At 46.4% G+C, this 24,738-nt stretch overlaps 1 protein-coding gene across 29 annotated transcripts in view; it reads left to right on the top strand.

Moving 5' to 3' along the window:
- DOCK9 (dedicator of cytokinesis 9) overlaps positions 1 to 12,361 on the top strand; it is a 298,290-nt gene extending 285,929 nt beyond the window's left edge. For all 29 annotated transcript variants that reach the window (XM_086330406.1, XM_086330405.1, XM_086330365.1 and 26 more), the window contains one exon: positions 6,221 to 12,361. In XM_086330406.1, the coding sequence (XP_086186532.1) occupies positions 6,221 to 6,364 (144 nt within the window). In that variant the 3' untranslated portion in view covers positions 6,365 to 12,361. The remainder of the gene's footprint in view (positions 1 to 6,220) is intronic.
- Positions 12,362 to 24,738: the final 12,377 nt, after the last annotated feature.

The raw sequence follows: 24,738 nt of genomic DNA, 5'->3' as shown, positions 1-24,738 counted from the left end.
GCGGAGAAAGGAGCTATTTCTAAGTTGAAGACATCTCCTGTGGACGCTGTACCAAAACACATTCACATATGTTAAAAACCTTATTTAGTTTATGTATAAAATTTTAATTTTGGTATAAAGTAACCCATTAAAGTATCCGTTTATTGGGGAAAATTGTGGGGTTTTTTTATATTAAGAAATCTTTATTGCCATTTTTCAGTAAATTCTTGAACGCTTTCCATAGATCTTATTTATTTTTCGGGGGTGGAGAGGCGCTGTGCTGGGTCCTCGTTCTTTGCGTCGGTTTTCTTCAGTTGCAGCAGGCAGGGGCTACTCTTCACTGTGGTGAGCAGGCTTCTCGTTTTGGTGGCTTCTCTCGTTGAGGGGCACAGGCTCCAGGCACACAGATGTCAGTAGTTGCAACACGCAGGCTCGATAGTTGTGGTGCGTGGGCTCTCTTGTCCTGAGGCATGTGGAATCTTCATGGACCAGGGGTCAAACCTGTGTCCCCTGCATCGGCAGGTGGGTTCTTACCCACTGTGCCACCAGGGAGGTCCTATTTTTTTTTTGTTTTTTGGGGTAAAATATACACAACATGAAATTTGCCCTTTTAACCATTTTTTAAGTATACATTTCAATGGCATTAAGTACATTCTCATTGTTCAGCCGTCACCACCCTTTATCCACAGAGCTTTTCCATCTGCCCAAATAGAAACTCTGTACTCATTAAACAAGAACCCCCTGTTCCCCCTCAGGGAAAACTGTTTGAAGTGACTTTGGAACTAAAACACTGTTTAGCACCTTATCAGGGATATTTTGTCACCTGGGAACTGACTAACACTAGATGGTACACATAAATAAAGCCGGGCCCTTGCGTGGAGAAAGCTGTAGAGAGAAGGATGCGAAATTAAAAGGTGACTTGTGTAGTAATTATCAGGGTTTATATAACCATATGACAGAGTCACTCGGTGTAGAAACTCCATTCAAAAAAACATTTGATTTCCAGCAACAAGATTGTTTGCATAAATTATTGTACATCCACACAGTGGAGTAATGTATAGCTATAAAAAGGAGTAATATCTTTGTTCACTGCTGTAGAGTGATCTTCAAGATACCCTGAGTGAAAAACATAAGATAGAGAAAAGCAAATAGTGCGCTATCCATTATTTAAGAAAGGAGTGATAAGTAAGCAGAGATGATTGTTTTTCTTTAGATGAAAGGGAAAGTCAAAAAAAAAAGTTGTTGCCTCTATAGGAGAGGGAGAATGATATATAGGGGACAGAATTAGAAGATTAACCTGTCCAAATATAATTTGCTTTATAGATTTGGCTTTAGAATTATTAGAATATATCATCATTAAAATAAAATTTTAATTCCTAAGAATTGAAATTAAAATGAAATAAAGGGACATAACCATATATGTATCAAGGTTGGCAACACAGATACTTAAGAACTATTTCAAATGACGTTAAAATACAGGAAATTTCACCGTCCATTCCCAGTGAGATATGCCCTCAGGAGAAAAAGTAGTAGCAACAAATCAATAAATGATTGGTTAATAAAAAATTTCAGTAATTGTTTTGTTCCGTGGAAGCAGTGTTCTGTTTTCGACTGTATGTCATCTGTTTGTCGTTTGTTTTTGACTGTACTGTCATTCTGAAACAGTTGTGTGTTTATTGCTGGAGAGAGTGAGTGAGTGTGTGGATATCATTGGGAGCCACGTTTTTGGCATGGGAGAAAGAAAAGGTTGCATCTGTAAGCCAAAACAGGTTAAATTAAAACCCTTCAGTTCTGAATTTCATATGGAAGTATGAAGTTTAGCTCATCAGATATTTATCTTAAATATACACTTATTTCCTAGCTTGAAAAGACCTAAAAACAATGACCAAGCCGATAAATAATGAGCAACCCTACGTGCCCAAACTGTGGTCTCTAAATAGCTTTCTTACCAAAAGGATCCAGGCTTCCTAGAGTATGGCTGGCTCTAGTTGTAGGGCAGAAAATGTCCAAGGGGAGTCTGGAGCATCTTGTCCTACCTGACATCCAGAGGACTGGCTGAGAAACCACAGACCCCGTCAGAAGTATTTTTAAAAGCACCTTTTAGGTAGGCATGGGGTGAACATAAACAAGAAAATAATAGCAGTGGATTAAAATGGTAAAATTTAGTCTATTCATTCCTGATAATACTAGAAAAATAAAGAAAACTGGAAATAATCAAAGGAGTTAGTATAACTAAGAAAGACCAAGAGGTGACACGTGCCTCCGAAGTATATACCACGCTCTGTGGTATATACATATATATATATATATATATATATATATATATATATATACTCTGACGGAGTCCTGCCAAGAATTCTAACCTGATGTCAGAAGCCAACTCAGTTTGGTAAAGCAACTATCCTTCAGTTTGGTTCAGTCGCTCAGTCTGACTCTGTGACCCCATGGGCTGCAGCACGCCAGGCTTTCCTGTCCATCACCAACTCCTGGAACTTGCTCAAACTCATGTCCATCAAGTCGGTGATGCCATCCAACCATCTCATTAAATGAAAAATAAATCTTTTAATTAAAATTAAATCCTTCAATTAAAAATAAACTTAAAAAATAAGATACCATTTTCAATGGAAAAAAAAAAAAAACCCTAGCCTGAATCTGATCAAGTCTGTAATAGAGAGCACAGAGGAACATGCCAAACAGCAGCACAGGGAATGGAACCAGCAAATCCAACCTATGGGAAAGCTCCACACATCAAACAGCCTGGTGTCCTGAGTAACTGACAAGAGTGAAAGAGATGGCGAAGGCACTTACATGTTGAAAGAGATTCAGGGTTCTTTTGATATGGTGTATCCACCATATAAAGTAAATAAACTTTTCCCTACCCCTTACACTAAATACAATTAAAATCCCTGGAGATTATACATTTAAAAACAAGCATCAGAAGACTCTGAAAGAAAAAATGAAAAAGAGACCAGCTCTTTTTCTTCCAAAAAGAAACCTTGGAATCCAAAGAATGATACAGTGGTAAGTCTCCCAACGTTTTCTTTTTGCTTCATATTTCTCATACTTGGAGCTGAAGAAGACAGCAACACAGAAACATGTACAGTAACAGACAAAAAAAAAATCACACTACTTCACACTCATTATTATAGCTATTAAAAAAATAGCTGGATGAGGACATTGAGATACTTATGCCTTGTTGGTAGGAATGTAGCCTTATACAGCTCTTCTGGAAGACAGTGTGATGGTTCCTCAAAAATTACACAAAACTACCATATGATCCAGCAATTCTACATAAGGGGATGTGCCCAAAAGAATTATAAGTAGGTACTTGAACAAATATTTGTACACCTGTATTCATAGCAGCATAATTCACAGTAGCCAAACCATGGAAGCGATTCAAGTGTCCAATAGTGGATGGATGGATGGGTAAACAAGCTGTGGTGTACACACACAGCAGTATGTTCTTCAGCCTTAAAAGAAAGGGAATTCTCACACATGCCTCAACATGGTGGAACCTTGAGGACATTATGCTCAGTGAAACAAGCTGATCACAAAAGAACGAATCCTGTGTAATCCCACTTGTATGAGATCCCAGAGCAGCCAAATGTATCGAGACAAAGTAGAAGGGCGGTTGCTCGGGCCTGGGGGTGGGGATGGGAAATGGGGAGTCAGTGTTTAAGGTACAGAGTTGCATCTGGGCACGAAGGAAATGTGGGGCTGAATGGTGGTGATGGCTGCAAAGCAGCGTGAATATACTTGGTGGCTCAGGCAGTAAAGAGCCTGCCTGCAATGCAGGAGACCCGGGTTCATTCCCTGGGTCCAGAAGATCCCCGAGAAAAGGCATTGGCAACCCACTGCAGTATTCTTGCCTGGAAAATCCCATGGATGGAGGAGCCTGGCGGGCTACAGTCCATGGGGTTGCAGAGTTGGACACAACTGAGCAACTTCACTTAGTGTCACAGAACTGCACACTTTATAAGAGTAGCTTTTATGTTATATGTTTTCAGCCAAAGTTAAAAAAAAACAAAAACCTGCTCTCTCTAGCCAAAGGAAAATGCAAGGGGCAGTGTAACAAGACAAAATGTTTAGGCACTAGGGGTGCTGCTGGGGCCAACAGCACAGCTGAAGCTCCGGCCCCGCCCACGCCCACAGCAGCACGGAGAGCACACGCCCACCCTCTCAAGGGTGGAGCAGGGTTTCGGCACACCTGCCCGGATGGAGTCAGAGAAGGCCTGATGTGAGCCAGGACTCTCATCCATGCTGCCTAGCAAGAGTCCCACCCATGGAGACCACCAGGTAGCAAAAGCACGACCCATGAAAGGACAAATTGAATTTTTTTTAACTTTAGGGGTTCTTTTTTTTTTTAATATTTTATTATTGATTTATTTAGCTGTACCAGGTCTTCATTGTGGCCTAGGGGGATCTAGTTCCCTGACTAGGGGTTGAACCTGGGCCCCCTGCATTGGGAACACAGAGTCTTAGCCACTGGACCATGAAGGAGGTCCCTCTTTATTTATTTATTTTTTAATTGGAGAGTAATTTCTTTACAGTGTTGTGTCAGTTTCTGCTGTAGAACAAGGTGAATCAGCCCTAAGTATTTGTATATCCCCTCCCTCTGGAGCCTCCCTCCCACCATCGCCACACACTGCCCCCCCTGCCCCCGCGCCATAAATTGAATTTTAAAAGTAAAAGTAAAAACTTTTGCTCTGAGAGGAGCCTGTTAAGAGTGTGAAAACACAAACTACAGACTGGGAGAAAATATTTGCAAACCAATAAATTTAACAAAAGACTAGAATATTTAAATAATACTCAAAACTTGATAGTTAAAAAAAAAAATCAGAACATGGGCCAAAGCTACTGGGAAGAACATTTGTCTGGGGAGGACAGGGACACCACCAAATGCTGGTGAGACCACAGTAACTGGATCGTTCATAAATTGCTGGTGGAAAAGTAAATTTGCCAGTTTGGCAGTTTCTTAAGGAGCCAAATATGTGGTTACCTGTGACCCAGGGACTGCAGTCTTGGGCATTCATCCCACAAGAATGAAAACTTTTATTTATTTACTTAAAAAAACATTCAGTTCAGTTGCTCAGTTGTGTCCGACTCTGTGATCCCATGAATTGCAGCACGCCAGGCCTCCCTGTCCATCACCAACCCCTGGAATTCACTCAAACTCACGTCCATTGAGTCGGTGATGCCATCCAGCCATCTCATCCTCTGTCGTCCCCTTCTCCTGCCCCCAATCCCTCCCAGCATCAGAGTCTTTTCCAGTGAGTCAACTCTTCGCATGAGGTAGCCAAAGTGCTAGAGTTTCAGCTTTAGCATCAGTCCTTCCAAAGAACACCCAGGACTGATCTCCTTTAGGATGGACTGGTTGGACCTCCTTGCAGACCAAGGGACTCTCAAGAGTCTTCTCCAACATCACAGTTCAAAAGCATCAATTCTTTGGTGCTCAGCTTTCTTCACAGTCCAACTCTCACATCCATACATGACTACTGGGAAAACCATGGCCTTGACTAGATGGACCTTTGTTGGCAAAGTAATGTCTCTGCTTTTGAATATGCTGTTTAGGTTGGTCACAACTTTTCTTCCAAGGAGTAAGCATCTTTTAATTTCATGGCTGCAATCACCATCTGCAGTGATTTTGGATCCCAAAACAATAAAGTCTGATACTGTTTCCACTGTTTCCCCATCTGTTTCCCATGAAGTGATGGGACCAGATGCCATGATCTTTGTTTTCTGAATGTTGAGCTTTAAGCCAACTTTTTCACTCTCCTCTTTCATGTTCATCAAGAGGCTTTTTAGTTCCTCTTCACTTTCTGCCTTAAGGGTGGTGTCATCTGCATATCTGAGGTTATTGATATTTCTCCCAGCAATCTTGATTCCAGCTTGTGCTTCTTCCAGCCCAGCGTTTCTCATGATGTACTCTGCATAGAAGTTAAATAAGCAGGGTGACAATATACAGCCTTGACGAACTCATTTTGCTATTTGGAACCAGTCTGTTGTTCCATGTCCAGTTCTAACTGGTGCTTCCTGACCTGCATATAGGTTTCTCAAGAGGCAGGTCAGGTGGTCTGGTATTCCCATCTCTTTCAGAATTTTCCACAGTTTGTTGTGATCCACACAGTCAAAGGCTTTGGCATAGTCAATAAAGCAGAAATAGATGTTTTTCTGGAACTCTCTTGCTTTTTCGATGATCCAACATTACACAAGTGTTAACAGCAGCTTTTTATACAAATAGCTCAGGATTGGAAGCAACCTAGAAGATCTTCAGCAGAACGCGGTGCACCCAGGTCGTGGAGGCTACTCAGTGGCAGAGCGGAGTGAACCGCAGGCGCACGACACCTGTCAATCTCCAGGAACTGTGCCGGCGAAAAGAGCTTAGCCCCCCAAGTTATATGCGGTATGATTCTGTTCACATAACATTCTTTAAAAGACAAAATTACAAAAGTAGAGGGCAGTTTAGTGGTTGCCAGGGGTTAAAGAGGGGGTAGGGTGCAAAGGAAGTGAGAGGGCACCCAAGGGGTACCCGAGGCTAGTGCTGCTGGCCCGGTCCTGTCTCCTGCCCAGCCAAGCCCTCTAACTGCCAGGATGGCCTGTGTCACCTTTAGTGGGGTCATCTGAGCCAAGACCACGTCTGGCATCAAGCAGAGTGTGTGTGACCTTGAGCTGCCCACTCAGGGGGCCAGGCTCTACCTGGAACTGGGGACACAAACGCTGTCACATGTTTTGGTGAAGTAAAGCTGACCTCACGGTGGTAGGAAAATGATGAAGTTGCCTTTTCCTGACCCTGGTCATTGTCTTCATAGCTTTATCCATGTCTCCATTCTCCTTGTCAACATTTCCTCGTTCTGACAAGTAAGGAGGAGGGGGTCCCCATGAGCACAGGTAGAATTTGGATGCACATCTGTCATTCTCTCCGCACTCTTAGTTTTCAGTCAACTCAGTGAGATCTTGGCCAAGCGAGTCTCTGGATTGTGCCAGCCTTGAGACAGAGCCTGAGAACTTGGCCTCGAGGCCTGCCGTCAGCCACACCATCCCCTCGGCCATCGTGCGCATCAGTTCCCATTCCCTGCTTTCACCAGCTGATGGGCTCCACGTTACATCCTCAGTTTTTGAATACTTGCATTGCTCAGTATTCACAGGAAACAGTAGCCCCTGTTCCTTGGAGTGATGAGCTGAATAATGGCCCCTGAGCAGGAGACCGTCCTGTATTATGCGAGTGGGCTGATATAATCAGAGGGAGGTCCTTATAAGAGGGATGCGGGGGGGGGGGGTGGTGAGAGTCAGACAAGGTGATGTGATGACAAAGCAGAGATTGGGCTGATGCGCTTGCAAAATGCAGGAAGGGGCAACCTCTGAAGCTGAAAAAGGCATGGAAACAACTCTCTCCTGGAGACTCTGAAAGGAACCCACCCTGCCAACACCTTGACTTTAGCCCAGTGACACCGATTTCAGACTTCTGACTTTCAGAAGTGTGAGATAATGAATCTGTGTTGTTTTAAGTCCCTGAGTTGATGACATCTGGTTGCAGCAACAATGGGAAAGTAATGCACCTGGTATTCCTTTAACTGGCACTAGGAATTAACCAGCAAATTATCAACACCTGGCCTGCACTTCCAGAGACTATGCAATCCCAAAGCCCCTTCTCTTCCAGAGGCCCCTGTGTGCTCTGTGGAGCCTTGTTGGCCTCAGATGGACTGTGCCATTTGTCGAAAAGCCCACTTCCTGTGTCCATGGATGTCACCCCAGGAGGCAGAGGTGTTTTCCGTTCTAGACAAGTCCAGCACAGGCCTGAACAGCAGGGCAAACCCTGGGATTTGGGCATAACCACCTCATTCTGGTTGGCAGCGACCAATCCACTTTTGTCCTCCCCCATGTACACCTCCCCTCTGACCAGCCCTGTGCCCCAGGGCACTTTATAAGTTTCTTTTTTCTGATTTGCAAGGGTTACAGCTGCACCTTGCTGAAAATCCAGAGTATAGAAGCATATGAAAGTGAAAGTGTTATTTGCTCAGTTGTGTCCGACTCTTTGCAACCCAAGTGACTGTAGCCCACCATGCTCCTCTGTCCATGGAATTCTCCAGGAAAGAGTGCTAGAGTGGGTTGCCATTCCCTTCTCCAAGGGATCATCCCGACCCAGGGATTGATCTGGATCTCCCACATTGCAGGCGGACTCTTTACCATCTAAGCCACTGAAGAAGCCCCAGAGAAGCATATTAAAAGAAGTGTAACAGTGGCAGTTTGCCCAAATTGCGCTCCAAAAAATTACACAAGGGCAAGGACAGAGCTCATTATTTTGTCTCCTTTAAAACTGAGCATCTTTCCTGGGTTTGTGGTAATATTTGAAAGTTTTCTGACAAATGTTCCAATTACAATTCACTTTGCACTTGCACCGTAAAATATGCCTGGGACAGCTTGATTGTATTTTTTTAATCTGAGTAACTAGAAAAAGACAAGGAAATTAAGCCAGCAGAGGTGAAGCGTGTCTTCATTCAGTCTACGCTAGCTGTTGAGCCTGGACTCCTCGTCTGTGAAATGGGGATGATAATGGTTCCCAAAACCCTGAGTGGTCCTGAGAGTTCCAGGAATTAAGAATTTAACTACTGACTGGCTTGTAGCAAGCTCTGAGTAAGTGTCACTTAAAAAAAAAAAAGTCATGACTCAGCCCAAATGAGGAAAGAGGAGAAAATTCAGAATTAATTCTTGCTCAATAATTGCTTAGGCCATTGTCCTCCTGCACTTGTTCTACGGAACATTGCTGATCCAAAGGCTGTGGGACGTCAATTGGTGTCATGAAGAGACACAGGTAAAAGACGAGTGTTGTGTTTTATGGGTCCAGCAACGCCGCAGTTAGCAGGCTCTGCCTGCGGTGCTCCTCAGAAGCTTCCTTATGGACTTGGCTTCCAAGACAGACCTTTCCCAAGGGGCATTTCCCCTATAAGTTGATTGAGGCACTCCATTTGCTTCTCTGTAGCCTGTGCCAGGACCGGTGTTTCATAGAAGGCTCTCTGGGGACCCCTCCATTAGATCCCACGAGACCCGTCCCCTGCCCTGCTTCCTCTCCCTGTTCCGTGAGGAGCAGTGGCTCCAGGACACTTGTCAAGACTCCAGCTGGGCGCACAGATGCAGTGGCCTCCTCCTCCAGCTGGGCAGATGCCCCAGGAGGGGAGGGTCACCCCCCCAACCCTGAGATCAGCTGAGCCTGTGTACAGATGAGACTTCATGTCACCCAGCTAGTGCCTGGAGCATGTCACGCTGCACCAACATTGAGCAAGAGGCTTGGCATCAGAGTCTGGAGCTTGCTCCTTCCATGTCCACACATGACATGAGCAGACGTGTTTTTCACTCTCTGTCCCTCTGTCTACAAAGGCAGGGGTAAAGCTGTATCATGTCTTAACCTCAGGTGTGGCTGATTCACGTGTTGAAGGGAGACCCTCGAGGCTGAGAAGGAATGCCCTCCTCTTGTTAGGAAAAGCGAGAACAGCACTTGCAATGGTTCCCTGAAGCCGGTGTCAATTAGAGTTTGCTGGAATGTGGACCCACGGGTTGGAATTTGGGTGGTGGCACCTACAGGTATGCTGACAATAGTCACCTGGAGTGTACCTGTTTTATTAGTCCTGGTTCTCCAGAGAAACAGGACCACTGGAATGTGTGTGTGTGTGTGTAAAGATTTGTTTTAGGCCTGTTCACACAATTATGGAAGTCAGCAAGTCCTAAGATCTGCAAGATGAGTCAGAAGCAGGAGACCCAAGAAGAGTCACTGTTTCATTTTGAGTCCAAAGGCAGAAAAAAAAAAAAAAAAAAAGCTGATGCCCAGTTCAGAGCTGGCAGGCAGGAAGACTACCCCTCTTACTCAGGTTGAGGGTCAGCCTTTTGTACTATTCTGGCCTTTAACAGATTGGGCGAGGCCCACCATATAGGGAGGGCAGTCTACTGATTTAAGTGTTAACCTCACCCAAAAACACCCTTAGAGGAATACCCAGAATAATGTTTGGCCAAATACCTGGGCAACCCATGACCCAGTCAACTTTACACACAAAAAATCAACCTTCACGCCAATGATCTGTGCACTGTGAAGGAACCATGGGTGAAGAAATGAGGCTGAATTGCAAAACCTTAGAAATTGGAGCAGCATCACCCCTGAGTCAGGCTTTCCTGGTGGCTCAGACATTGAAGAATTCGCCTGCAATGCGGGAGACCTGGGTTCAATCCCTGGGTTGGTTCAGTTCCTGGACAGAGGAGCCTACCAGGCTGCAGTCCAAGGGGTCGCAAAGAGTCAGACACAGCTTGAGTGACTAACATACTCCTGATTCAAGGCCCAAACCCATCCTTAGGTTGTTGAAGTCACCAGGCATGAGGAAAGTTGAAAGAAAACTTCTTTCTTTGGACGCAAGATTGTTGAGCTGAGCTCTGAAAGATGCTCAGAGAAGAGCATGTGTCCCTCAAAGCGGAGGCCCAGAGGCAGTCCCGGGTCCACCTTTGCTCTGGGTGGGGCTGACCCAGCATCTCAGAGGTAGAACAGGCCTGACCTCTTCCAGCCAAAGCTGGTGATTTGCTCAAGTATCGGCCGTGGCTTCACCTCACTGCTTCCTCCCGGGTGTCAGCACTTCGCAGACACGGTTATTCTTCCTCCTCATTGTGACCCTGTTAGGTAGGAAGTGGTTTCCTATGAAGAAACCTAATCTCAGAGACATGGAGGAAACTGCCAAGGGCATACAGTAATCGGGGGTTCTAGCTAAGACTCTTCTGACCCAGAATCCAGGCCAGCAGCTGGCCGAATATGCCCTGGCCAGTCTGCATGCCTGGGGCCACCTGGCAACGTGGGCCTCTGCAGGGGCTGTCATCCAAACCAAAGGCAGAGAGCAAGCACTAAGGGCTGAATTCTTTTCCCTCAAATTCATGTTGAAGTCTAGTCCCTGTACTTTAGAATTTGGCCTTGTTTAGAGACAGGGTCTTTATAGAGTTTGTTGTTGGTCAGTCACTCAGTCACGTGACTCTATGCAACCCCATGGACTGCAGCACGCCAGGCTTCCCTGTCCATCACCAACTCCCGTAGCTTGCTCAGACTTATGTCCATCAGGTCGGTGATGCCATCCAACCATCTCATCCTCTGTCACCTGCTTTGCCTCCTGCCCTCAGCTTTCCGAGCATCAGGGTCTTTTCCCCATGAGTCGGCTCTTATCAGATGGCCAAAGTATTGGAGCTTCAGCATCAGAACTTCCAATGAATATTCAGGGTTGCTTCCCTTTAGGATTGACTTGTTTTATAGAGATAATCAAGTTAAAATGAGGTCATTAGGGTGCTCCCTAATCCAGTATCACGAGAGTCCTTTTAAGAAGAAGAAGCTTGGACACAGACATGCCCAGAGGGAAGATGGTATGAAGATGCAAAGGGAAGACGGCCGCCTGCGAGACACGGAGAGAGGCCTGGAACGGATCCATCTCTCATGGCCCTCACCTCGATCTTGGACTTTGAGTTTCCACAACTATGAGGAAACTAACTTCCGTCCTTTAAGCCCCTCATTCTGTGTCACTCTATGTCACCACGGCTTGGCAGCCCTAGCAGTATAACCAAGCGAGAGTCCCAGACATGAGAGACGACAGAACAGAGGCTTCCCCGTTGTGTGGAGAGACTCGGGACCCTCAGGGGGAAGGCACTTTGAACAGAAATGTCACCAAGCCAGGACAGAATGAAGACAGCAAGTCTTTGGAGGAACGAACCCTGCCTCTGAAACCGAGATTGGGAAATATTCACCGTCACCATTGGCTTCAGCAGTCTTGTTCGGCTGGTTCTTCCCCAAGAGCTGTGTGGGCCTGTCACCTGGTCAGCTGCTTTCAGCCTTTCCCGATGGGGAGTGACCAGGAGTGGGCGGCTGTGTGGACAGCCCCTCCTGTCACCCTCCCTGGCGAGCGGTTGCAGACAGCCATCCTGATACCCTGGTGCTGGGCGTGGCACAGTAGAAGCACTGGATGAGGAGTCTGAAAAGTTGGGTTCTAGTTCAAAGTGGATCTCAAAATTTTCATCTTCTGTAGATGAGATAAATCCCTGTTCCTCTTCACAGAGGTTTTCTCTCAAATACGATCATTTATTATTATTGTGTCCCACTCACTCTCCAAAAGTACTGTGGGGACCTTGTAGGAAAGACTATTACATGGAACCATCTAAACAAGCATAGAATCATGGAAGTCAGTGAACAGAGGGAGGAGATGGTTGTACAGCTCTACAACATGGAGCATGAAACTTAGCTCTGAGCATCCTGGCAGCCAAGGGGAAAAGTGAAATACCTTCAAAAGTAGGGGGAAAAACCCTATGAAGTATAAGATATTGCTGTTTCACTTATTGTACTCATTTAAAATAAAACATTATGTTGTACTAAAAATGATTATTTTATTTCAATGTGCAGATTCCAAACATGAAGAATAGACTCTATCCAGGTTCTGAACTCAAATTGCCTACATTTTTAGGCATTTTAAGCTTTCTAGACTTGTTTAGTTTTTTATTTTGTTTTATACTGCTCACATCACGTGGCATGCGGGATCTTACTTCCTCAACCAGGGATCAAACCCATACCCCTTGCATTGGGACCGCCAGGGAAGTCCCCAGGCCTATTTAGAATAGATTAATTTATCCCTGTAATCACTTCCCAGTCACAATCTCATGTTCTGGGCAAAGTCAGTAAACTTTTTTCTGGTCTTTTTAGAAAAAATGCATCTAGGATTTTTTCTAATTGGGAAGCAATCCCTGATCCTAGGAGAAAATGTATAAAATACTGAAAAATATAAATGAGAACAAAACTACTCATAGTCCTCCATGCCCTGTCCCTTCCAGATAACTGCTGTCAACATTTCAGTTGACCCCATTCCAGTGTTTCCTCCACGTCTTTTGATCTCCTAGTGCTTCTTGAACCTGGGTTTTGGTTTGCCTCAGCCTGGGGAGTTTTTGCTCTGAGTAAAGACTGTGTAGGAACATCTAGAATTACCAGTCTGTCGGCATCTCCTGGACTTGGACCTCACTTCCTTTAAAAGCCAGCTAAGCAGCCTGTCCTGGGCCACCTTCCCCTCGTCCTGCCTGGAGAGCTTCAGGCAGCATGTGGGATGCTGGCACTGGGTACCAAATGCTACCAATTCCAGCTCCAAAATGGGCTCTCTTCTATGATTTGCAGGTGAGCCCAGCCTAGCAAGAAACCTGGCTCCAAGACGCTGTCATTTCTTCGCCCAACATTCCTATCTCTTCAGTGAAAATTCATCTGGAAGCCTACTGGACTTGGCGAAGGGGCTCCTCATAACCACCCCACTTTTTTCCTCCAAAATCCTATTGTAGCCGCTATGGAAAACAGTATGGAGGTTCCTTAAAACCTGAAAATAGAGTTACCATATGATCCAGCAGTCCCACTCCTGGGCACATACCCAGAAAAGATGAAAGCTTTAATTCGAAAAGATACATGCACCCCAATAGCAGCACTGTTTACAACAGCCAAGACATGGAAGCAAGCTAAATGTCCACCAACAGATGAATGGATAAAGAAGATGCGGTACCTATATACAATGGAATATTACTTAGCCATAGAAAGGAATGAAATAATGCCGTTTGCAACAACCTGGATGGACCTGGAGATTAGCATAGTGACTAGAGTAAGGCTGGCGGAGAAAGACAGACATCATCTGATATCACTTGTATGTGGAACCTAGGAGGAAATGATACAGTGGAACTTGTTTACAAAACAGACACAGACATAAGAAAACAAGTTTACGGTTACAAAAAGAGAAAGCGTGGGGAAGGGGTAAATTAGGAATGTGGGATTAACAGCAGACACTGCTATGTGAAAAATATTAATAGATAAACAATAAGGAACTTCTATATAGCTCAGGGAACTATATTCAACGTCTTGTAATAACCTATAATAGAAAAGAAGTTTTTAAAAAGCCTTTTGGCACTTGGGTTTTCTTGCCGTTTCTTCACTGTTTGGAATTCCATCACCGGCAGATTCACACAAATAAACACATGTCATTCAAAAATCTTCCAGGATAAATCTGATCAATCGATCTTTGTGAGAACCGTTTCTACCTGTGATTCCCCCTCTTACAAATGATGCCACCTTCTCCAGTGGGCAGCGGGGTGAGGGTAGGCTTGTTGGAGGGCATAGGAGAAGTCATGGAGAAGGGAAGGGCAACCCACTCCAGTATTCTTGCCTGGAGAATCCCATGGACAGAGGAGCCTGGCGGGTTACAGTCCATGGGTCACCAAGAGTTGGATACAACTGAGCAACTAACACACACAGAAGACATCTTAGATCTGAGGGGAGGCAAGAGAGCCCCTGCTCCGTGGCTGTGCAGGGAAGTCGTGTGGCCCGCCAGGGTGCTCAGTCCCCGGACAGTCATCGCCCTGCCTACACATTGCCTTCGCTCGCTGCAAGAACACAACCTCTCTGGCTGTCCTCCACCTCAGGGTCCCTGCCCCTCAGATGCCCTTGCTGCCCCACAGCTGCTGCCTTCCCGAGGCCCCGGGACTCAAGGCATCCCTTCCTCTGTCTGCCTTCACCCCGTCCCTCGGTGACCTTGACCGACCTCCTCTACGCACTGCTATATGATGACATCCACGTGTATGTCTTCAGCAGAGACTCCTGCGAACTGCAGACACTACCTTGTCGAAGCCCCGGTTGGAAATGGATTAGAATCTGAACTCGGCATGTACCAAGCCCAGGTATTCATCACTCATCGCCCCTTCATGTGAAAAATGAGGTTATGTGTCATGAAGTGGGACTTCATAAACGTTGCTCTAGTTTTAGTTTTGCAGAGCTGGGAAGGATCTGGGGGGGAAAAAAATCTGTCAACTCTCTAGGGAGCGCTGAAACCACAAAGGTCTGTGTGTTCAAAGATCAGCTCGGCAACTCACCAGCGACACGGCTTTGTGCGGGTGCCTCGCGCTGTCTGGCCCTGCCAGCCTCTCGTGGTTGTTGGCAGGAACCTTTGATGTGCCTACAGAGCCTGGCACCTGGTGGGCTGTTAAGGAATGTCCCTTTCTGCCCTGTCCTTGCACTGCCTTGAGGACAGAACTTCAGAAACATCCTGGGGAACCCATGGACCAGCTCTCTGTCCCTACTGGGGCCCAACAAACTCTTCTCTGTTGCTTCAGTCTGCCCTGACCTTGAGGGTTCAGCATCTCTACACATGAAGCAACCTTGGCCTGGGGTGCCCTGGCCCTACTGCAGCCCTCTTAGGGGCCAGGGCTTTGAAATGGGGGTGCTGGTGAGCTGTGGGCTCCTCTGGGGCACAGCCCACAACCTTCCCCCAAGCAGAGGCAGACCCACATGGTGCCCTGTGTTTCCTACTTAGCCTTTGTTCATTCAGAGCTCTTATCACCGTTGGTAAAGGTTGATCTTTTCAAGTTACATCTTGCTTGTGATTTGGTAGAGGATTCACAGAGCACGAAAAGACATGGAAGAAACTTAAGTGCATGTTGATAAGTGAAAGAAGTCAACCTGCAAAGGCTACAAACCACGTGATTCCAGCTAACCACACGGCCGACAGAACACGCACGGCAAGTGTGACTGCTCAGCATGTGATCCGCCAGCATTCTGGAAAAGGCAAAACTGGAGACAATAAAACGACCAGGGGTTGCCAGGGGTTACAGCAGAGGAAAGGCAACTAGGTGGAGCCCAGAGGATTATCAGGGGACAGTGAAAATAGTCTGAAAGCTACCGTCAGGGTGGGTTCAGGTCATCATACATTTGTCAGAATCCAAGAGTGAACCCTAATGTGAGTGATGGACTTGGGGTGATCATGACTCGTCAGTGTTGCTTCACAGTATGGCAGTGTCCCACTCTGGTGCAGGATCTCCACCTGCGGGGCAGGGGCTGTACTTGTAGGGGCATAGGGAGGAAGTACATGAGAGCAATCTGTGCTGTCCACTCAGTTATACCGGGAACCCAATGCTACTAAAAAGTAAAGTCTGTTATTTCTTCTAATTCCCAAAGTTGCCAAGTCAAACATGTAAGAAAAAAAGAGGTACAGTTAAAGAAGTCTGACTTCTATGCTTGTCCCTCTGGTCTTTCCTACTCCCTAAAGAAAACCAATCTTAAATGTATTGGATGATCCCATTCATTTCTTCAGTACAAGACAAACACACCCCCACCCTTCGTCCGCTTCCTTAGACAGGTAGCAACCTGCCCTGCCCACCTCCCACTCTCTCTGAGGATGTCTCTGTAGTTCTTGAACAGGTAACTTTGTATCCTGCTGCTGCTGCTAAGTCGCTTCAGTCATGTCTGACTCTGTGCGACCCCATAGACGGCAGCCCGCCAGGCTCCACCATCCCTGGGATTCTCTGGGCAAGAACACTGGAGTGGGCTGCCATTTCCTTCTCCAATGCATGAAAGTGAAAAGTGAAAGTGCAGTCGCTCAGTCGTGTCCGACTCTCAGCGACCCCATGGACTGCAGCCCACCAGGCTCCTCCATCCATGGGATTTTCCAGGCAAGAGTTCTGAAGTGGGGTGCCACTGCCTTCTCCAACTTTGTATCCAGAGACTTGTTTTTGTTACTAGTGAAGCACAGGTGTTTTCCCAACTATCGAAATACCATCTTGTTTATCTCTCAGAGCAATAAAAGCGAATAGCACATTTTCAAATAAGCGGGCATCCACGTAGGCACGTTTCGCTGTCTGTGGCTTTCTGTCTCACCTCTCTCGTCCGGCGGGGCTGAGATGCTGGCTATAGGATGGACCAGCCCTGGGCCTCTGCCCTGTCCTGTCCTTCCGAGCGCTGATGAGTGCTGAGTCACTGGCTGCTCGTCCAGCCCCGTCTAAAGCCCCTGCACGCCTCCTAACCCTGCGGATAACAGGAGCAAAGTCCCCTTGTAAAGAAAGTCTGTTTTCTGCTGATTTCTATGAATTGCCCTCCGGCCTCTCAAGGAAGCTCTCTCAGATCTGGGGTGAGCAGCGCCGGTTCCCCCAGGCAGGCTCACACCTGTTCCGGAGGTGAGGCCCCTGTGTGCAGAGAGCAGGTGTCCTCTCCCTGTCCCCACACCCACCACACCACACATGGGGGTCCCTTTAATCGTGCAAATGCAGCTTCGCCCAGTCTTTGCTGGGGGTGGGCAGGCTGCTGCCCACGGCTCTGGTAAAGGCAGGTTGACCCTGGACTTTATACCTTTAAAAGGATACTTTGACCAGCTCTGGAGTCATCTCTTCGGGGCTTAGTGGCATGTGTGTCTTGGTGTGGGCTTTCGATCATAGAAACTTGGACTCAGGGGAGTCTTTGACAGTCATCTGCCCAGTGGTTCTCAGCTGGGTTAACAGCTTTGGTTTGGTCCCCAGGGCACATCTGGCAAAGTTGGGAGCCTTTTTTCAGTTGTCACACTCGGGGGTTGGGGCTGCTTCTGAAATCTCGCGATCAGAGCCCAAGGATGCTGCTGAGGGTCTGCGCTACACAGGGTAGACCCCACGACAGGGAATTTCCCCACCCAGCCATCAGTGGTGCGATGCTGAGAGGCCTTGATCCGATTCCTTGTTGGTCTTGGTCTGGTCTGCACACCAGCAGCCTCAATGAGCACGTGGAGCTTGTTGGTCCCCCACCCGAACCCCTGAGTCAGAATCTATGTTCCAACAAGATTCATCTGTCCAGTGAGGTCTGGGAATCGCTGCTCTAGCAACCCCCAATCTCCCACCCAAAGTAGCAAAAGTCAGACCTCCCACCAAAACGCCGTGCTGAAGACAGCTAAAGTTGTCTCAATAGCCAGCTCTTTTAATATCTTCAAGACATTTATTTTAAGGAACGACTTAGCCTAATGAAATTCTATGTATGCACCATATGACCTGTGGAGGCAGGTACCACCATTGTTTCATCTCAAGATAGGAAGATTCCACAAACCTTTCAGGAGCGTGTTCCAGGGTTTTGAAGCTCCTCCATTAAGGCTTTTGGTCGGCGCATCTCCTGGTCGGTTACAGAGGATGCAGCTTTGAAACCCTCCACCCAGCCAGCCCCAGTTGTTGCCTGAGTATCAGAGTAACCTGCCTGGAAAGCAAGCTTCACCGGAGCAGAGAGGGGGCTTCTTCTCACTGTCTCCTGGTCCTGAGCGCAGTGCCTGGCGGGCGGCTAGTAAATGGTCCACGTGTTGGATGAACAGAATTGAGATTCAGTGGGGGTGAGAGTCGGGGGAAGCAGGGTGAGAGAGGGAGGGAGGGAGGCTCCCTCTGCAAGACACTGAGGATGCTGACGCAGGCGTCCAGGAGAACAAAGCCCCCGCAAGTGCAGCCTCACTGCGGTCACCCCCACTGCTCACAGGGGCCAGGAAAGCAGTGAGCTAGCAGGACTGGTCAGCTCCCTCCAGTCCCCTCTCAGGCCTGAGGATTGTTTCAGAATGTTCTTCCATCCAGGAGTCATCAGCTTGAGCCTGCACTTTCTCCCTCTGTACCCACAGCAGCACACCACTTCCGGAAGGCCCATCTCTGTGGACTGGCCAGGGGCGCTAGGCAAGAATGTGAACCTGACCCTGAGCGGTCTGCCCACTCCCGGTTCCCCTCCCATGAACACTCGAGCGGAAACCCGAGGGCTGGCATTCCGTCGCAGTAACAGAGCTGTCGCCACGATGATGCCTGTCACTGTGCTGATAAAGCGTCTGCCCAAGTGCTCTGCGCTTATCTTGTTACTCTTCACCGCTTCATCCTGAGCTGCACGACAGGAGGGGGTTCAAAGGTACAGTGATTTACCGGCAGAGGCAAAGGCAGGACCGAAACCCCAAATGCCCCCAGCCAGTGCCCCCTGAGCCGTGCAAACAGCAGTCATTCACAGGCTGCTCAAGACATGATAAGGTGAGAAAAGACAGCCCTTTCCTCGTAATACTGCCTTTAACAAGTTGAACTAATTTATGTATATTTCACATCGTTCCAGAAGTAATTTCAAGTGGCAGGTGGAAGGTGGGTAGAAAGAAGATAACCAAGCCAGGAACATAAAAGAGAGGCAAGAATGGGGCTGAGATGAGATTATATATAAAGACCTGAACAGCTTCCTGCTGGTTCCCGTGGTAAAGAATCCGCCTGCCAATTCAAGAGATCCAGGCTTGATTCCTGGGTCAGGAATACTCCCTGGAGAAGGGAATAACTACCCACTCCAGTATTCTTGCCTAGAGAATTCCGTGGACAGAGGATCCTGGTAGCCTACAGTCCCTGGGGTCACGAAGAGTTAGACACAGTGAATAACACTCCAAGACCTAGACATTTGCCCACAGGGAGGCACACACACTTGGCATTTTAGTTGCCACTGGGAAAAGAAACTCAGGTTGATACATGGCAGAAACCAACACAGCATTGTAAAGCAAATATCCTCCTGTTAAACATAAATAAGAAAAGAAAAAGAGACTCAGTTTTCAGTAAGTGAGTAAAGCAATTGCCAAAGGAAAACAGAAGCGGTCCTGAAACTGAAATAGGACCTGAAGTTCTCCTTAGTGTCCCTAAAGAAGGGCCACCTCAGCAACAAGCTTCCAGTAGACCTTGTGTATCAAAAATCAAAGGCAGCACACGGGAGAGCAGCCCGACGGGACGGGTTCTGTGAGGGGTGCACCACACGGTCCCACACGCATCCCTGCAGGGCTGCTTCCTTCCAGGGTGGACCTGAGTCCCAGAGTCCACCTCTGCTCACGACCACCACCCCGCTCCCAGCATCCTGCTGTCAGCCTGTGACCCAAGGCTCTCAGTCTCCTAACTTCTGAGAACGGCCCTTCCTTAGACTCTGTCTGCCCAAGGGCTCCAGCATCCCTCCTTCCCCATCCATCCCCGCCAGAAACAAAAGCATGGCCAGCATCCCTCCAAAAGGAGACCCTATACCCGTTAATAGTCACTCCCCGCCCCCTCCTCCATCCCTCCAAAAGGAGACCCTATACCCGTTAATAGTCACTCCCCGCCCCCTCCTCCCTGCTCCTGGCGGCTGTCAATCGACTTTCTAACTCTATGGATCTGACTATTCTGAACATTAGTAGATGTATATCCATATAATATGTGGCCTGCTGTTTCTGGCTTCATTCACTTTGCATCATGTTTTCAGGGCTCATACATGTTCTAGCGTGGGTCGTTCCTTTTTATGGCTGAGTAATATCCCACTGTATGGATATACCACATTTTGTGTATCGTTTATCGGGTCATGGACATTTTGGGTTGTTTTTGGCTATTGTGAATGATGCCTCTATGAATATTTGTTTACATGTTTCTCTTTTTTCAACTCTCTTGCAACATCCCTAGTAGTGGAATTGCTAGATACAAGACTGAATATAAGTGGCTAGAGGCAGGCATCCTTGGCTTTGTTTCTGATCTGAGGGGAAAGGTGGCCTCCATCAAGTTGAAGTTCCTTCTAGTCCTAGTTTGTTGAGTTTTTAACATGAAAAGTTGTTGGATGTTGTCGAATGCTTTTTGCTGTGTCTGTTGAAATAATATGGTTTTGCTCTTTATTCTAATAATATGGTGTGCTACATTGATTTTTGTATGTTAAATCTTGCATTCCTAGGATAAATCCCACTTAATCACGCATAATCCTTTTTAGTTGTTGCCAGATTCAGTTTGTTAGTATTGTTGGGAAATTTTCTGTTATTCACAAAGGATTTGACGTTTTCTGGTGATGTCGTTATCTAGTTTTGGTATCAGGGAAATACTGCCCTCGTAGAGGGGCTTCCCAGGTGGTACTAGTGGTAAAGAACCCACCTGTCAAGGCAGCAGACATGAGACGTGGGTGCGATCCCTGGGTCTGGAAGATCCCCTTGAGGAGGTCATGACAGCTCACTCAGCATTCTTGCCTAGAGAATCTCATGGACAGAGGAGACTGGCGGGCTACAGTCCACGGGGTCTCAAAGAGTCGGACACAACTGAAGTGACTTAGCACACACGCCCGGCCTCATAGAATAAATTGGGAAGTGTTCTACTTTTTCTCTTCTGTTTTTTAAAAGAGCTCGTAAAGATTTGGCATTAATTCTTCTAATGTTTGGTAGAATTCACCCGTAAGGTCATCTGGGCCTCTGTTTTCCTCTGTGAGAAGTTTCTGTTCACTCATGCAGTCTCTTTATTTGTTATTGTTGTCTAGTTACTCAGTCATGCCCAACTCTTTGTGACCCCATGGACTGTAGCCTGCCAGGCTGCTTGGTCCATGGGATTTTTCCCAGGCAAGAATACTGGAGTGGGTTGCCATGTCCTCCTCCAGGGGATCTTTCTGACCCAGGGATCGAACCTGCGTCTCCTGCTTTGCAGGTGAATTCCTTTACTGCTGAGCCACCAGGGAAGCCCTTATTCAGGGCTATTAAGACTTTCTATTTCTTGTTCAATCAGTCTACCAGTTGGTATCTTTCTAGGAATTTGTCCTTTCATTTAGATTATCACTTATCAATTTAGATTATTGAATAGTTGACATTTAACTATGTATTATCTGTATATGTTATAAACCCAACAATATAATGCTACAGTTATTGATTTACATAGATTTTTAAAGAAATTCAGAGTAGAAAAGTAAAGAAGTCTACTTACCCAGTGTTCTATATTTTGTATCATATTTTATGTTTCCCCTTGAATTATTCCCAGCACTCTTAATTTTTCATGTTACTGTCCGGTGTCATTTCCTTTCAGCCTAAGGGGCTTCCTTTAGTATTTCTTGTAAGGCAGGTTTGCTGGCAACTAAATATTTCAATCTTTGTTTAACTGGAGGTTCTTTAATGCGTTTATCTTTTGAAGAATAATTTTTGCTTCTCAAATCTGCTATTAAGCCTATTTAGTGAATTTTTCATTTTGGCTATTGCTCTTTCAACTGTAGAATTTCCACTTGTTCCCTGGTTATAGTGTCAATTTCTTTATTGTTATTGTCTTATTTGTTAAGTCACTATCATCATATTTTCCTTTAATTCTCTAAACATGGTTTCCTTTAATTCTTTGGACACAGCTATAAAAGCTGCAGAGCATTTTTTTCCTATGAAATTCAGTCTCTGGGCCCATTCCAAGTCAGTTTCTGTGGACTGTGTTCTCTTAAGTTTGCGGTGGAGGGGGAAACTTTCCTGTTACTTCACCTGTCTCATACTATTTTGTTGAAATTGGACATTCCACATACTATATCATTGTAACTCTGAATTCTGGTTATTATCCTGAGCCCCATATGTCATTTCTATTTTTTAGGGAATTGTCTATTTCATATATATTTTAAAATATATTGCTACATATTCATTAGAATATCCAAAATTTCTTTTTAATGTTAAAATTTACAAGTACAACAATAAAAATGCTTTGAGTTTAAAATAGTATTTCATTACTTTTTAAAAGGTGCCTTTTTAAAAGAGATTATAAGGCAATTTTTGATATATCTATTAACAAAAAAATTCAACACCAACAAAATATGAATAGGAAACCTCTGTTTCTTCTAATTTGGTAAGTTATCTAAGATAAACTTTTAGGCTTACAGAACCAAGGTACAGAATGGTATGTATAGACTGCCACCATTTATATAGGTGCTAACATTTGTTTGTTTGAACCTAAATTATCTCTGGAAGACAGTTTGGCTATTGAGAAGAGAAGCAAGTAGCTAGGGAATAGGATAGGAAGAAAAGTTTGTACTTTTTAAAAATATTAGTTTGAACTATAATATTTAAAAAGAAATTTTGAATAGTGACTTCTAGCTGTTGGGGCTTCCCTGGTAGCTCAGACAGTAAAGAATCTGCCTGCAATTCAGGAGACCCACGTTTGATCCCTGGGTTGAGAAGATCCCCTGGAGAAGGAAATGGCCATCTACTACACTCCAGTATTCTAGCTGTTAAAATAATGAACATCTAACAAGTACTTGTAACAGGCAGGCATTTGTTAACTCATCAGGGTCCTTACAAGTAATGCTCTTAATAAGACATAAGCCCTGTGTGAAGCTCCATTTTATAGATGAGTAAACTGAGACACAGAGGCCTCCGCAGAGCTGGGTGTCCAAGCTGTCAAAGCCAGTGAGCAATTTCCAGGCCCAGGCTCTTAAGATCCCATGTGACACGTGGCTCTTTGTACAGCTTCCCCTTCCCCACGGGCCATGTAAACGCAGAAGAATCACCCCTTAGTGTACATAGCCTGTCCCACAAGATTGCAAATCCTACACCTGGGAGGGCTTCTCATTTTTAGTATTATGCACATAATGAAAGTGAAGCTTAACCACTCAGTCGCGTCTGACTCTTTGCAACCCATTGGATTGTTGCCCACCGGGCTCCTCCATCAGTGGAGTTCTCCAGGCAAGAATCCTGGAGTGGGTAGCCATTCTCCAGGGGATCGTCCCAAGGCGCACTGCAGGCAGATTCTTTACTGTCTGAGCTAGCGGCAAGGCCCATTCACATAATGAACACTCAGTAAATATTTCTGAGCAAAAGAGTGGATCCTGCTCAGGGCATTTTTTATGCCCTGGGTATAAAATGGGCTTCCCTGGTGGCTCAGACAGTAAAGAATCTGCCAGCAAGGCAGGAGAACAGTAATATTTCCTCAGTAATATTTTCCCTGAAAAGCCCATTAAACACATTTCCAAACATCAGAGACCCTAAGGTGCAACTTAAGAGTCAATTTAAAGCAAAATCTCTGAAGCCTCTAGCACCCATCTCTGAGCCCCCAGCCTTCTCTTAGAAATGTAGCTTGTGTACTCACAGCTCAGGCCGTTCATGTATGTGGGCCATGTGTGCAGTATTACAAACCACCCTGTCCTCCCTCTTGTCCTGGCTGAGGCTCAGAGGCGTCTCGCCTGCCTCTGCCCATCTCCTTCCCCATCTCCTTCCCCTGCTCCCTGCCCTGGTGAAGTCCAAAGTCACAGAGATTATCTAGATGAACACTGCAAACCATCCCTCACTGGCTCTAAGACACACGTTTTCCTATTGAAACCTCTCTAAAATCAGATACCTCCTGCAGCCAGCGATAAGAAAGCCTTGTGTCATCATTTAGTCATTGTTTTCTTTCTTAGTGATCCGTGCAGCTTCTCAGGGTAGTTGGGAGCTTAGCTCTGGTGAAATTGGCGGTGGGGGTGGGGGGAAGGGTGTGTACCAAAGGACAGGCAGAAGTCTATTTCCTCTAAGAGCTGCTGCTCAAGTCAGTTTTGATTCTACACTCAGGTTTTGGATATTCCAGAGTCACGCCATGAATCGTAATGTGAAGACAGTACCCGGATAGCCCTTGTTATATGCCACACACTGAATGGAGACCACCTCTCAGCCCGGCCCGATCCATCCCTCTGTTTAGAGAGAGGAAACGGAGGAGCAGACAGCTCGAGTCTCCAGGCAGCCACATGTGTGGTCAGTCTGCCCTTCTCTTAATGAGAAGAGCATCTTCTTGGGGCTGAAGGTAAAGAGCTGCACTCCTCCAAGCCCTCCAGCCTGGGGGCTCCCTTCCTCAGCCTCACTCAGCCATCACTCCAGCAAACGTGCCTGGTTTACCAGCTGTCCTGCTGTTCCCAGCAACTTGAAAGCCGAACCTGAGGACACGCATAGCCGCCACTGTGCACTTTGCAAAAACACTGTATGGGCTGCATCTGGGGTGGAAGTGGAGGCCGCGGACCGGTGCAAGGTCAAGTGTCAGAGGGTGAGAAGGACTGAGGAAGAAGCAGGCACAAGGCAGCAGGCCGGCTGCAGAGGGGTTCTCACCCCAGTGAGCAGGCGGCCACTACCTGTCGTCGGCTGTTGGCTATGTGCCTGTAACGTCCTGAGTGGCCAGCTCACGTCAGTAAGTGTTCACAGCAGTCTTGGAAACATTCCCTAAAATCAGGGTGACGTGAAATATTCTCCTTACATTGAT

The sequence above is a fragment of the Bos grunniens genome, chromosome 12, assembly GCF_055505025.1.
Source record: "Bos grunniens cultivar Pamir isolate PY7600 chromosome 12, Bosgru_T2T1.0, whole genome shotgun sequence".
NCBI lineage: Eukaryota > Metazoa > Chordata > Mammalia > Artiodactyla > Bovidae > Bos > Bos grunniens.
Note: the sequence above shows the minus strand (reverse complement) of the source record. Positions and strands in the feature narration are given on the sequence as shown.